General features: G+C 36.8%; 1 protein-coding gene across 4 annotated transcripts in view; it reads right to left on the minus strand.

Moving 5' to 3' along the window:
• FNDC3A (fibronectin type III domain containing 3A) overlaps positions 1–15,331 on the minus strand; it is a 146,628-nt gene that overhangs the window by 93,330 nt on the left and 37,967 nt on the right. For all 4 annotated transcript variants that reach the window (XM_047854623.1, XM_047854636.1, XM_047854628.1 and 1 more), the window contains one exon: positions 9,824–9,899. In XM_047854623.1, coding sequence (XP_047710579.1) covers positions 9,824–9,899 — 76 coding nt within the window. The remainder of the gene's footprint in view (positions 1–9,823; positions 9,900–15,331) is intronic.

Raw genomic sequence — 15,331 nt, forward strand, 5'->3', positions numbered from 1 at the left:
CAACAGGCTTATAAATACTTATTGAGAAGTTAATACAAGCTATTGCACATATCTGTATTTCTGGGTCTTAATTTCCTTTTGCCATTATTCATTAGAATTTTTTTAATCAAGATTTTTGTCACTTATTTTAAAAGAACTTACTAAACTGGTTTAGATTTTCTATTTCCAGAAGAATAACTTTAACAGTGATATTTTATTCATCAGGAACATAAAGAACTGAGGACAACTGAATTTGCCTATATTTTCCTTTTTGGCATCAATGTTGCAATTTTCTCTTCACTAAGTCATATATAATATGGTTTCTCTCAAAAAGTAGCACTTAATAGCTTTTAGGGACAACCTGGGACTATTACACAATGTACTTAGGATGAGTCATAGTCATTCACTTAACCTAAAATGGGCTGGATTTATGAATGGATGATCTGCTATGATTCATTTTTACAAACAAGACTCATTAATGTTTCAAAACTAGTATTTTAAGACTCTCTACTAGAACTGCTGTTTTTATCTTGGGAGAGGAATTGTAAGTGGTAAAGTCTTTAATAAAGTAATGTTACTTTCTACCAGTATGAAAATAGTTGCCTTTGAAAATAAAATGCTTTATTTTCTAAGGGTGGTTAGGATTTTATAAGTAATATATAAAGGACCTAACTTTTCCATGGTTTAGTTTGCTAAATTGTAAAATAATGCCTACTTATATAGGAATAAGAATCTACTACACATGGTTTCTACTTGAGTTATTTATAGTTTCTGTAGAACCTAAAGAACTTGGTTAAATTCAGTCAGATTTGTAGTGATAGAAAGTCAGGAGGCCAAAGAAAATCAGTGGTCTTATAAAAAAACTCATAGAATATTGATCTCCCTATTATTCAAATATATTTAAGATACAGCATAAGATACTGGCATAGTTACATATGCCTAAAAACTTGAACAGTGGAAACTTAATCAAATTTGCACTTGCCCACCCTTATTTCACATACGTGCAAAATAATGACCAGAATTTAAGTAGTCTACCCAAAGCTACAGAATCTTAAAATTTTAGACTCATGAAGAACCTTAAAGGGCATCAACTCCAACCATCCACTCAAAAGAAATTAAACCTCCTCTCTAATAGCCCCATCACGTGAAGAGCCAGCATATGTATTACCACCTACAAAGATGGATGGAAACTGATCACTCCTGAGCCTTCTGGGCAGTTCTGTTTACTACAAAGATCTTTCTCATACTGAGCTAAATCTGTTTTCCTAGAATTGTGCCCATTGGTCCTAGAACCCAGGTGGACTTACTCTCAGACCTGTACCTGTAACAATGAACCATTAATTCGTTCACATACCTTATTATTTCTTTGAAGTTCTATTGTGAATTTAGGAAGAAAAGTTATAGGTACAGTTATTTCATGCTGCTAGTTATAGTAACTGTACAATGATATATAAAACAATAGACATTTAACTTCTAATAAATTTCAGAGGTACTTTTAATATCAAACCCTGACATATCTAACAAGAGTCAAGGGGGCTGAGGCATAGTTTGTATACATGTCTTGGGGATTCCAGGATATCACAGCAGATCAACTAGGAGTTCCACTTGCATGAGAACTCCATCTTCCTCTTCCTTCCCTGACAAAGACATTCTGAGAGAAAAGGGCTTTGATTAGATCTGATGGGCATAAGGGATTCTGACAAGAACACAGAGAAGAACAAGTCCAGGAATTCCAACTTTTGGAGGGCAGAGAACTCACTCTTAGGTAACAGAGTTGGGATTAATGGAATACAGGGCTTATCAGTATTTAATAAATACTGTATTTATTAAGGACCTCAAAAGTCATCTGGCTCAGTTCAGGAGAACTTGCTAAAAAATGCTCTGCAAAGGAGATCAAAAATATGAAAGAGCAGACTAACTGTAAGGAAGGCAGATATTTGGTTATACTCACCATGATCCCAGAGCACACAGAGAAGAACAAAGTAGTACCTACTAGTTGGGACAAACCTCTTAACTTCAAAAACCCCTCTAATGGCAGGAAGAGTCAGGATGAGGGGCATGAGAAGACAAGGTGAGAATAGAAAAGCAGTGATGAACAGAAGCAACAGTGAAGAGAACAAAAAAGGGAACGGAAGTGTCAATAATAACTGCAGCAGGAGCAACAGTATTAGTCACTTCTTAAATGAGGTGACAGCAGAAGAAACAAGAGTCAAATAATCCCCTACTGGGGTTTCCCATGTAGAATGGAAAGCAACATCAGCAGCAACAATGGTGAGAAAACATCAGTAACTGCTGAGAAGTTGCACACAGTCGCTTGGAAGAAAAAGGAAAACAGCAGGACTTGGGAGGTGGAGCTTGACGTCACACTAACTCTAGTGGTTAAGGGGCTCAGAATCAACGTATTCTTAGATTGCTATGTTATTGGCTTCCCTAAGTAAGCTAAGATATGAGAAAGCAAAGGTTAATACTTCTCAACAAACTTGAATTCACCTTGACACTTTTTCTACACATAGGAATCAAATCGTAAGAAAATAAGCAGAAATCCAGGATGGTCGAATGATCAACATCCTGGCATTATCTTTGGTTCACTTTTTACATATTTAAGTTAACATGTCCACATTACTTTATAATCTTAACTGGTGCTCATGTTGAAGACTCTGATACACTAAAATACCCCTAAGTATAAAAGTATATTTTTGGTTGATAGTACTTAGCAAGGCAAACAAGTATACTGATATACTTAAAAATATTTTAGCAGTTAATTTCAATAAATATTGACAGCATGCCCACTAAAGTTAAAGTTAAAGTTAAAGCCATTATTTTAGCACAGAAAATCAGAGATGAAAAAGAGCCAATTTGTATCATTAAGGAAACCAAACAGAAGGAAGCTAATAATCCTTGAACACTTCAATGTTTTATGTATCACGATAAAGACAGCATCAATGTTCCTGCCCCTATAAGCTTCAGAAGGTTAGTGAAAGTTTCTCCCTCAAGTGTTTATTTCATTAGAAATGAGGATTATTAATACATTACAAGTTGGCATCCTGTTCACAGGTCTGCTTTGAGCAATAACCATTCACTAGCTCAACTACTTTATGAAATATGCCCAGGCACAGATATACTTGTTAAATTTCAGGCTCCCCGTCAGTGTGCTCATTCCCAAAATTAAAGAGATCTCAGTTTAACTAAGAGGTAATTTTGGAATCAAAGAATCTTTAGTTAAATACTGGAGTTTACCCAATCAAACTTCTTTTCTATGTAAGAATTACTTTCATAATACCACCCACCCAATGCATGAGCACATACAATGATGTGACTCAGGTGTGACAAAGCAATGACTCCATTTTTATAGAACCATAATTTTTGGACAGTTCTTCCCTGTCAAAATTTCCTTCCCTGCAACTCTCATCTGTCAGTCAAAATTTTCCCTCTAAAAGTGCTGAGAACAAGGTCTTCAAGTCACAGCTCTCTTCTAGGTTAAACATCCTTCAAGTATTTTTATAGTCTTTTATAAGAATAATTTCTTGACTGTATGCTCTCCTGGCTGCCTTCCTGGGTTCAATCTCAGTTTGTCAATACTTCTTTCAAAATATGTTAAAAGGATACCATCTAAGCAGAGTAATATGCCAACTGTTTTGAACTTGCCTGCATCAGGGGAGCTGATGTCCTGCTTCAGGTGAGCATGCACCCTGCTCCAGGTAAGCATGAGCCCCACTTCAGGTGAGCCCCACTCTCGCCACTCCTCCACCCCTCATGGGATTCTCTGTGTCCCTTGCTCACTTGCACCCTCTCTCTAAAAAAACAAAACAAAAAACCAAAAACACCCATCTAAGTCCTAGGGGCACCTGGGTGGCTCACTCGGTTAAGTGTCTTTTTTTTTTTTTTTTTTAAGTTCATTTATTTATCTTGAGACAGAAAGCGCACACAAGCAGGGGAAGGGCAGAGATGGGGGTGGGGGTGGGGGTGGGGAGAGAGAGAGAATCCCAAGCAGGCTCTGTTCTGGTAGTTGGAGCTTGAACCCATTAACTGTGACCTGAGCTCAAACCAAGAGTCAGACACTTGGGGCATCTGGTGTCTCAGTCAGTTAAGCGTCTGACTCTTGGTTTTGGTTCAGGTCATGGTCTCACAGGTTCCTGAGATCGAGCCCTGCATTGGGCTCTACAATGACAGTGCTCCCCTGCTTGCATACACACACGCTCTCTCTCTCTCTCAAAAAATAAATAAATAAGCTTAAAAATTTTCTTTAAAATAATCAAGTTCTATTCATAATGTTAAGTCTTCCTTTCTGGATAAGTCTTCCTTTCTGGATAAGTCTATCCAGTAGTGGATACTGTCATTTGTTTTGGTGCGTAGACTCTGAAACCCCTTTGTAGGTTGAAGGAGTTGACTTGGTGCAAGGTAAAGACCACACTGGTCCTATGGGTGCTGATAACCTAGAAGGCAGTGGTTGGTAGCACAAGATTCCTGTGGCAGAAGTGGCACCTGTACTACAAGCAAGTAATATTGAGTTCTTAGTGAAGAAAGGGCACTCTTGGAACTGATGAGGACTTCTTAATCAGACCAGTTTTGTAGTATAGTTTTGGGGCATTGTTCCTGAAGATTAGCCTTGAGTCTGGTTCTCTAGTCCTCCCATAAATTCTCTGAGACACAGAATATCATTTTCTTGGGCCGCCTGGATGGCTCAGTCAAGTTAAGTGTCCAACTCTTGACTTTGGTTCAGGCCTGCTTGGGATTCTCTCTTTCCCTCTCTCTCTGCCCCTCTCCCACTTGCATGTGCACCTCTCTCTCTCTCTCTCTCTCCCCACCAAAATAAACACTAAAAAAAAAAAAAAAAAAAAAAAAAAAAAAAGGAAAAAAAAGTATCATTTTCTTAATCATTCTCAAAAAATTTGAAACAGTAAGTTTTGCCAAAAAAATTGCATGTCTAGCTGGTACAAAGAACTTTCTTCCCTGACCATTTGAAAGGAAACTGCTGACATGATGGCCCACCACCTATGGAATACTTTCATATGCATTTCGTATAAGGACATTCTCTGATATAACACAACCATCAAAACCAGAAAATTAACACTGATACCTCATTACTATCTGTTACAGATTGAACTGTGTTTCCTAAAAAAGATATGCTTCTGTACCAGCACCTCAGAATGCAGTTTTATTTGGGAATGAGGTCATTGCAATAAAATTGGTTAAGATGAGGTCATGTTGGAGTAGAATGGAACCCCAATCCAATATGGTATCCTTATAAGAAGGCAGCCATGTGAAGACACAGAGACACAGGGAGAATGCCATGTGATGATGGAAACAGATTAAAATGATGCCTTTAAAGCCAAGAAACCCCAAGGATTGCTGGCCGTCACCAGCAAGTAGAAGAGAGGCATGAATTCTCCCTCAGAAAGCATCGATTCTGCTGACATCTTGATCTTGCACTTCTAGCCTCTACAACTATGGGACATTAAACTTCTGTTGTTTTAAGTCACCCGGTTTGTGTTACTTTGTTATGGCAGCCCTATGAAACTAATAAACCATCTAATTTTCAAATCCCATTCAAGATTCACCAATTGTCCTAATAATGTGCTTTCTAGCAAAAGCATCTAGTTCAGGTTCACATGTTGTATTTAGTTGGCATGTCCCTTCAGTCTATCAGTCTGAACAGTTCCTCAGTCTTTCCTGGACTTTCACAGTCTTCACCTGTGAAGATTAAGGGTTATTTTACAGAATGTCTCTTGATTTGGGTTTGCCTATTATTTCCTTGTGTTTAGATTCAGATTATGCATTTGTGGCACAAATATCACAGAAGAGACATCATGTTCCTCTTAATGTATCATTATCAGGTAGCACACAACTTTGATTCCTGCCATTACTGAAGACATACAATTTCATCACTTGATTAAAATGGTGCCTTCCAGGCTTCTCCACTGATACATACATACATATATATATATATATATATATATATATATATATATATATATATATACATACATACACACACACACACACACATCCTTCAAGTCGGTCACTATATCCTTTTGACATGTCTCCATCCATTTTGCAATCTTCCCTCTTTCTGGGGTAACAATATGTTCCATTCTCATCTTGTACTTTCTCTGCCCCAGACCCAGAATCAGGAATGTCTGATTTTTCTGATTCAACTGCCAGCAGGATTCATTCTAGTTTCTTCCCTTTCCACACATAAAATTCCTTCTTAGATAGTAAGAAACCCAGGTCTCTCATCATTCTTAACAGAACTGTTTCTTTAATTAGTCCCCCTGTGTGTGTCATCAATCTTCCATCTCTGCCACCACTCCCGCCCTCCACTCTGTCCCCCGGCACGTATGGCCTTATCCTACTCAGGGTCTAATGCCCCACACTGAGCCCACCCCACCCTCTAACAACCCTCTATGTAGGTGTCCTTCGCTCCTTGGCTCCATGTCACCACGCACAAGCTCTAACAACCTGTGCTGGACTACCCACTCCACTTTTGTGTATATTCTCTTTTTACCATATTTGGGCTCTGATTCCCCACACTAGGCCATTCTACCCCTCAGCCCATCATGTGGACTACTTCTTTCCTCTGCTTGGGCTCTGATACACCAGGCTATTCCTCTATGGGGATGCCCTCCTCACCTCACTCAGGTTCTCATTTCCTATGTTAGGCTGTCCCCCATGTGTGGATGGGTGCTTCCTGGGGTTTGATATCTCCTGCCATGCCAAAGAGATACCCTCCTCACTACACCCAGGATCTGATTCTCCTTGCTGGATTCTACCCTCTACCTCCCATGTAGACAGTTTCCTCACCTCATTTGGGCTCTGACACCTCAAACCAAGTCACCTCCTATCCCACGAATGCCCTCACACTGTTTGGGCTCTGACTCTTCTTGATAAGTACCTCCAATGTATGGACACTTTCATTACCCTGCTGGGGCTGGGACACCCCATGCCAAGCCATCCCTCTGTGGAGGCCCTCCACACCGTCCTCTGTGTGGATGTCTTTTTTACGTGACTTGGGCTTTGTCTACTAAGGACCACCTCCATCGTGTGAATGGTCTGACTCTACTGGGGCTCTGACAACACATGTCAGGCTACCCTTCCACACAGATGACCTCCTCATTCTCAGCTCTGACTCCCTACATCAGGTTGCCTTCACCTGTAGGTACTCTCACTTTATTCTGGCACTGATTCCCTATGCTGGACTGCTTCACTGTATTGATGACTTCTTTATCCTGCTGAGATTCTTACATCCCACACCAGGCCACCCCTTCTTGATGATATGCTCATCAGCCTGCTTAGACTCTGAGTCCCTATATCACGACACTTTGCTGTGTGAATTCTCTCCTCACTCTGGGCTCTAACTGTCTGCACTTGGCTGTTCTCATATGGATGAACTCTTCACCCAATTTAGGCTCTGACACCCCACTTGGGCACTGCAGCTCATCTCTGCCACTCCTATCAATGCAGTGCTGCTGAAAACTAAATATATTCCCCCCAAAATTCATATGTTGAAATCCTAACCCCAATGTGACGGTATTAGGAAATAGGGTCATTGGGAGGTGATGAACTCATGAGAGTGGAGCCCCCATAAATGGGATCAGGCACCCTCACAAATGGGATTAAGCCAAATGTTTATTAATTTACACTGGAAATAATCCCAGTTTTTTAGGTTTCATTACAGAGGTTTTCTTTTATTGGTCTAGTGACTGTGAAGAGAAAAGTTTTCCTAACCTGATGGCCTTAGAGCCAAGGATCCTAATTTACTCTGAGCTTCACTGGCATATGATTTTTCTCCCTTAAGGCTTTCTTCTTTGTTATCTGTTGCCTCCACACTGAATTCTACTCTTACCTTTTACCTAGCTCTAGAACTAGTACAGGAAGATGTCTGTTACATAATAAAAACTAGTGATAGCAAAGGGGAAGAAAAGGAGAAGATGAGCTCCCAGTAGTCCTTAGTCTTTTCTTGTCCTGTCTTCTCTTGCTTGGAGCGAGAGCATGATGGTCTTTAGAAAAACTTCACCCCAAGCCCTCATTCACTATCAGTCCTTCCACATTCATCCTGTCTTTTAATTTTGAAAAACAAAAACATGAAAAGGGGAAAGCTTTTTACCTTCTTTACGGTTCCCCTTTTTCTATCCTGTGTTTTTAAAAACTCTGCCCAGTAATTTTAAAACAAAGAGTCCACTCTTATAATCTGTCATACAGAGAGGAGTCTCGCTTTTCTACTGAAGCAAAGAAATTTATCTCTGCATAAAAGTATCTTCACATGGTAGTCAGTTCCTACTATTAAGAGACTATTGGGGTGCCTGGGTGCTCAGTTGGTTGAGTGTCTGACTTAGGCTCAGGTCATGATCTTGTGGTTTGCAAGTTTGAGCCCTATGTCGGGCTCTGTGCTGATAGCTCAGAGCCTGGAGCCTGCTTCCAATTCTGTGTCTCCCACTCTCTCTCTCTCCCCTTCATGAACCCCTGTTCATGCTCTGTCTCTCAATAATAAATAAACGTTAAAAAAAATAAAAAAAAAAAGACTATTAATACTACAGGCACATTATAAATTAAATAGGCTATTCGGGTCCTGCCAGTCTTTACCTGCCAGTTAGGATTTTATAAAAATAATTCTATTTTTATACTGGCTAACTCTTAGAATGTAAGTTTCTAATAGAGCTATGTCTTAGGTTTATTTGTACATTTCTTCAACTTGTTTTCAATAAATATTGTTTATGATGGAAGCATTTTAACTAATACAACATCTTTTCAAACACATCTGCAAATGAGGATACTCATTACCATTATAGTGTGACTTAAAATACAAAAACTGCTAAACACAGTTAGATAACCAGACTGTGAATTTTAAATAACTTTTATTTATTTATTTATTTTTAATGTTTATTTTATTTTGAGAGACAGAGCACAAGCAGGGGAGGAGCAGAGAGATGGAGAGAGAGAGAGAATTTCAAGCAGGCTCTGCACTGCCAGCACAGAGCCTGAATGCAGTACTTGAACTCACAAACCATAAGATCATGACCTGAGCCAAAATCAGGAGTTGGACGCTTAACCATTTGAGCCACCCAGGCACCCCAAGTAACTTCTATTTTAAAAGTTAATTTATAACTATAATTTGTGAATTTCCTTCCTTATAAAATCAAATAAACTGCAATGTGCTGATAGAGATTAAATGACATGCAAAAGTTCTATATAGCTAGTAAGTTAGCAGAGTTGGGATTTAAACCCAGGTTCTCTGATGCCAAAGTCAGTGATCTTTTTACTGCTCTTCTCTTTAGAGTGGTGGTTCTTCTGTACGCCTCCCCTGGAACATATGGTAATATCTGGAGACGTTTTAGTTTGTCATAAATGTGGTGTGTGGCAGGGTGGCTAGTGACTTTACAAAAAAAATTCTTTTAAAGATAAGATCTGAACTTGGTATTGAAGCATTGGTAGGATTTGGATAGGCTAGAGATGGTGGAGATAAGGGCGGATTCTAGATAAGAATAGTACAGAAAATACAAGACAGGTTCAAGAAGACAATGAATAAGCCAACTTAGCAAGATAAAGGGAAACAATATTAAAGGGAAAGGGAAAGCAACACTAGAAACATGAAATAATCTTTTAGAAAGACTAATAAGGAACTTGAACTGGGTTCAATGAAGATTTTTGAGAAGGGGAATGTAAGACTAATCAAGAAACCAGGGAAAAGAGACTGATTAGGATACTACTGCAATACCATAAGGTATTCAGAGTTTGTGAGCTGGTGTGGTAGTGGTAGTGAGAAAGAAAAGAAGAAACCATAAACATATACACCTTTATGTATTATAAATTTCTGTCATCTCAAATGATAACAAATTACCATTCTTACCTGTAATGCATTGAAACTGTCCATCTTCTCTTCTTATTGTAAATGCTTCCCCTGGGTTAACTTGTACCAGAATAACCTTTAAATGAGGGAAAGAAGTATTAATCAGAACAAAATAATCAAATAATAGAGCAAATAATAACAATCAAGATTATATATAAAACAGTATTACATATTTGGCAGGACAGTAGATGTGAGCTATTTAACCTTATGACACTGGGAAGGAAAATGGGATTACACATTTTACACATTTGTTAAAGTATTACTTCAGTTTTCTGGAGATTTAAGCCAAAAGTAAGGGAATAAACAAATACAGTGGCACACTTTTATTGGAAAGGCAATAAACTTTACTCTGAAACACAGATGGAGTCAAACCACAGAATATTTGGCTCATCTATCCTTAGTTCATTAGTTGCTAAGTATTTCATTTTTTAAAAGATAAAGTATAAAGTGATAAGCAGAGCTTGAGATGAGCATACTTGACTTAGTAGGACATCTCAAGTTATATTTTGGAATTTGTTAAACTAATCTCACCTTTTTTTTTCATTATAAAGATTATACACCCTAATTTTATGACATTTGAAAAACAGAAAACTGGAAAAAAAAATCTGAAGTCCTTCTATCTTACAATAAACACTGTTAACATTTTGATAAATTTCTTAATCTTGTTCCCTATGCATAGGCTTAGTTTTCCCCCTTAACATACATATATACATATTTATATATATGTATATATGTAAGAACTCCAATTTGGTATCTTTTAATGTTTAATATTTTAAAAAGATTTTTCCATGCTATTAACCACTCCAATGACCACACCATAAACTACTTAACCATTTTCTTAATGTAAGGAATTTGGGTAGCTTTCAATTTTTCCATTATTAAAAAAACAACACTGAAGTGAACATTTTGGTATATAGTTTTCCCCTCTTTAATCCATTTCCGGTTAATTTTTGTGAATGGTGTACAGTATGGGTCTAGTTTCATTCTTTTACATGTGAACATTCCAATTTTCCCAGCATCGTTTATTGAAGAGACCGTCTTTTCTGCACTGAGTATTCTTGGATTCCTTTTCAAATGTTAGCTGACCATACATGCATAGGTTTATTTATGGGCTTTCAATTCTCTTCCTTTGGTCCTTTCTGTTTTATGCCAGAACTTTTAATTACTATAGCTTTACAATACACATGGAATTCAGGAAGTATGATGCCTCCTACTTTGTCCTTCTTTTTCAGGATTGTTTCGGATATTCATGGGTCTTTTGTGGTTCCATACAAATTTTAGCAGTGTTTTCTCTACTTCCGTAAAAAAAATTCCATTGGAATTTTGATGGGGATTACCCTGAATCTAAAGATGGCTGTAGATAGTATGGACATTTTAACAATACTAATTCTTCCAATCCATGAACATGGGATACCTTTCCATTTATTTGTGTCTTCTTCGATTTCTTTCATTAAAGTTTTGTAGTTTTCAGTGTAGAGATCTTTCACCTTCTTGGTTAATATTTCAGGCAAAGATTGAAAGACACTCATTTCAAGGGAAGTAGGTAGGAAGAAAAGTAGGGTGAATGGAAAACAAAATAAATTGTTAGAAATAATCCAAATATATTAATAAAATAAATATAAATGGACTAAGTTTGCCTATTAAAAAGAGTAAATAAATTAGATTAAAAGAAGTTAGAGAGAAAATGCCAAACCTACTATTTTGGTGGTCTATTTTAATACTTTTCTCAGTGATTAACAGAACAGGTAGATGATAATTATCAAGGATATGGAAGACCTTAACAACACCATTCATAATCTTGATTTGGTGGCCATGTAAAGAATATTGCACCTAACAATTAGAAAATATATATTCTTTCCAAGCACATATGGAATTGAAATGAAAATTACAAGAATGGACTATAGAGAACATCATAAATCAAGTGTCACAAATTGCAAAGAATTAATATTGTATGTCCTCTATTTGCAATTAAGTTAGAAATTTAAAAATATATTTGCAAATTTTAAAAAGCTTCAATAATTTGTGGGTTAGGGGAAGAAATCATAATGAAAAATAGTAAATCAACAGCAGTGAAATGTAACAAAAACATTTTAAGTTAAAGCCCTGAAATAAAGGCAAAATTGTATTATCAAAAAACACAGGCCTTTAAATACTTAGAACAGACTGAAAATTAGTAAGCACCCAAGTCAATAAGTGAGAAAAGGCGTAGTTAACTCAAAGAAAGTTAAAAAAAAAAAAAAGGAAACAAAAATAAGAAGAGAAATAATGAATCAGAATAAAAAGAAATGCTGGAGGATGAGAAAATAGCTTTAACAGAAATCAGAGTGAAGGATAACCAAGAGAAAAAAAAAAGCAAGAGGAAAAAGTAGTCAGTCACGTTTTCTGGGCAGGGATTTTTTTCCCCTAAGGAGATTCTTGAACCTTGGGAGATTTTATGCAAGTAGATGGCTTTAAAATGCATTTTATAAAATCTAGGAACTTCTCTCTGTACACAGGTTTTATTTAGGGGGCCTGCTTCTTATTACTCCATTATCTCAAATGTTATCTCTTCAGAAAGGCCTCCCCTGACCATCAAATTCTAGGGTATGTTTGTTTATTTATTTTGAGAGAGAGAGAGAGAGAGAGAGAGAGAGAGAGAGAGAGAGAGAGAATGAGCAACGGAGGGGCAGAGAGAGGAAGAAAGAGGGTCCCAAGCAGGCCCCATGCTGCCAGCACAGAGCCCAACACGGGGCTTGAACTCACAAACTGTGAGACCATGACCTGAGCTGAAACCAAGAGTCAGACACATAACCAAATGAGTCACCCAAGTGACCCTAGAATCCTACGTCACTTTATATTCATCTGCATAAATGCAGAACAATTTGTCATAACCTTATTATAAACAATAGTACAATGTGATAAGGAGAAAGAAGAGAAGAACTCTGAATGATAAACTAGTTATTCTACCTGAGGTTAATTATTGCCACAAAACTGTATAATCATAATGACACAGCTTCTTAACATGTATTATCTAATTTAGTGACCACAGATATCTTATAAACAAAGTAACTCTCAGAAGTGTGACAGGTGAGGAATCCTGATAAATTATCTATCATTTTGTAATGTATGTCATGGATGCCTCTATTTGCAAAATTAGCAAATTTTACAAATAGAGTATCATAAAATGATTAGTACTTCATTGGGCTATAAAAATGAAATTCTTCAGTATCTTCAAATTTCACAAAAACAAATGATTGTGCTCCTAGGTTTGTACTTATCTCAAAGGTACTGCTGGCTTCCAATCCCTAATCCCTTTATGAAATCAGAGTTCAGCCCTGACAGTTTCACTACACTCTTTCTTCCCCAGGTTCTTTCACTTCTTACATCCCTAATAACAGAGCTGTTGCCATGATCAAGACTCCCCTGACACAATATATCAGCCAGCCAGTTCTCTATCATTCTTTAGTGCAAATGTTGGGAACTTCTAATGCCTGGTTTGAGTTAACAGAGTCAACAGTGGGTGAAGAGTTGATAAAAGCAATTATTTGAATGTCCACCAACAGTTCAACTTCTCACATTCTGAAGAGACATGCAGAACTAGTGAACATTTTAAGTGTATTCTAAACTTAAATATTAAATACTACTAATATTTACATTACTTAAGTAGTAAACAAACATATGCTTGAAACATGTTTTGGGTAAGATACCTAACCCAAAGGGCAGATTAGCATTGACAATGACTATAGATAATACTATAAATTATTCTCACAAATAGGCTATGATGATACATGGAAATATTTATTCAAAAATGTTATATTAAAACATAACACAAAAAAGATATAATGAAAATGTCACTGATTAAAGGTCTAAATATGCTGAGTATATTCATTAATAAAGCATGTAAAAATCTCTAAGAACATAATAAAAATTTAATGCTCCCTAAACTCTTTGATAGTAAAAAGATACAAAGGCTTAGAGAAGTTATGGAAGACTGACGAAATTTTAAGGGATCAAATATAAAAATATTGGGGTGTCTGGTGGCTCAGTGGGGTAAGGGGGATGACTCTTGATTTTGGCTCAGGTCATGATCTCACAGTTTATGGGATCAAGCCCCGAGTCAGGCTGTGCACTGACAGTTCGGAGCCGGCTTGGGATTCTCTCTCTCTCTCTCTCTCTCTCTCTCTCTCTCTCTCTCTCTCTCTCTCTCTTTGTCCCATCCTCGCTCACACTATCTCTCAAAATAAATAAAAAATAAACTTAAAAAAATAAAAAATAATTTTAAATATAAAATTATTTACTTGGGGAAGGAAGTAAGTTTCAAAAAAAAAAAGCAGAATAGCAGAAAAGACATCTCTGGAGTGAGGAAGGAAAGAAAAGGACAAAGGGGCATAGACACCAGAGACTGGAAAGTCTGACATGAATACCTCTAAACAAACCGAGTATACAGTTTTGGAAAAGTTGGAAGCTGAAGGAGACCTGAGATATCATTTAGTTTAAACCAGATTTACTTTTAAAAAGTAAACTAAGAGGTGATCATTAGTATTACTGAAAAAGTTCTTCATTTTACAAAACCATTCAACCAACTGTTCTATTGTATAGTAAACTCCCAGTGCATTTACTCAATTTACATTAGCCACTTACAGTGAGGCAAATTCAAATGAACATTTATAATAAAAAATATAGAACTGAGGTACCACCCTGGAATCTGAACTAATGAATAAAAGTGCCAAAATTTATTTATTTATGCTTTGTCTACACAAATAAATTTTATTTAAATGTCAGGAATAATCACTACTTAATAATACCTGTGTATATTCTAAAGGAAAAACAATAGTAAGTGAGCAATATTTTAAAAATACAATCCATATGTATAAATTATATCTTACTATCTTAATTTTCAACTGTTACTAATCACTGCTAGATACAACTTTGAAAATATTATTTTGCATTTCAAAGATAATAAAGAACTCCTTTGTCATCTGTTTCAATTTTACCTAACTGCTGTTGGTCTAAGTTTCTTACATGTAAAATGAGAATAAGAAAGTATCAATCTTATACCTGCTTCACAGCACGATTAAAGAGTATTAGATGAAAAGATGTACACTAGATGAAAGGAAAGATAACTTGCAATCACCCTGGGAACTTTTCAAAACACTGTATAGATATTTAGGTCTGTCTCCAAAGGGTGAGGAGTCTGGGATTTTCTCCCTAGTTTGAACCCCAGGGAAATAATCAATCTTTCTAATGTAATTAGTCATAAACTGCTAAGATGGCCATCTGGAAAACCATGGTATTATTTATTACTCCAGAAAGTTTCACTACTTTAAAACCTAAAGGATCAGTTAAGGTTGGTGGGGTGCTTCGCTGGCTCAATAGGTAGAGCATGTGACTCTTGATCTCGGGGTCATGAGATCAAGCCCCATGAAGGTGTGGAGGTTGCTCCTAATATTCTATAATCTCTAAAGGAAAAAACAAAAACTCCCAAGATGTTATAAGATGTTATAAGTGATTTGTTCTGTGCAGTTAACA

Source organism: Prionailurus viverrinus, chromosome A1, assembly GCF_022837055.1.
Source record: "Prionailurus viverrinus isolate Anna chromosome A1, UM_Priviv_1.0, whole genome shotgun sequence".
NCBI lineage: Eukaryota > Metazoa > Chordata > Mammalia > Carnivora > Felidae > Prionailurus > Prionailurus viverrinus.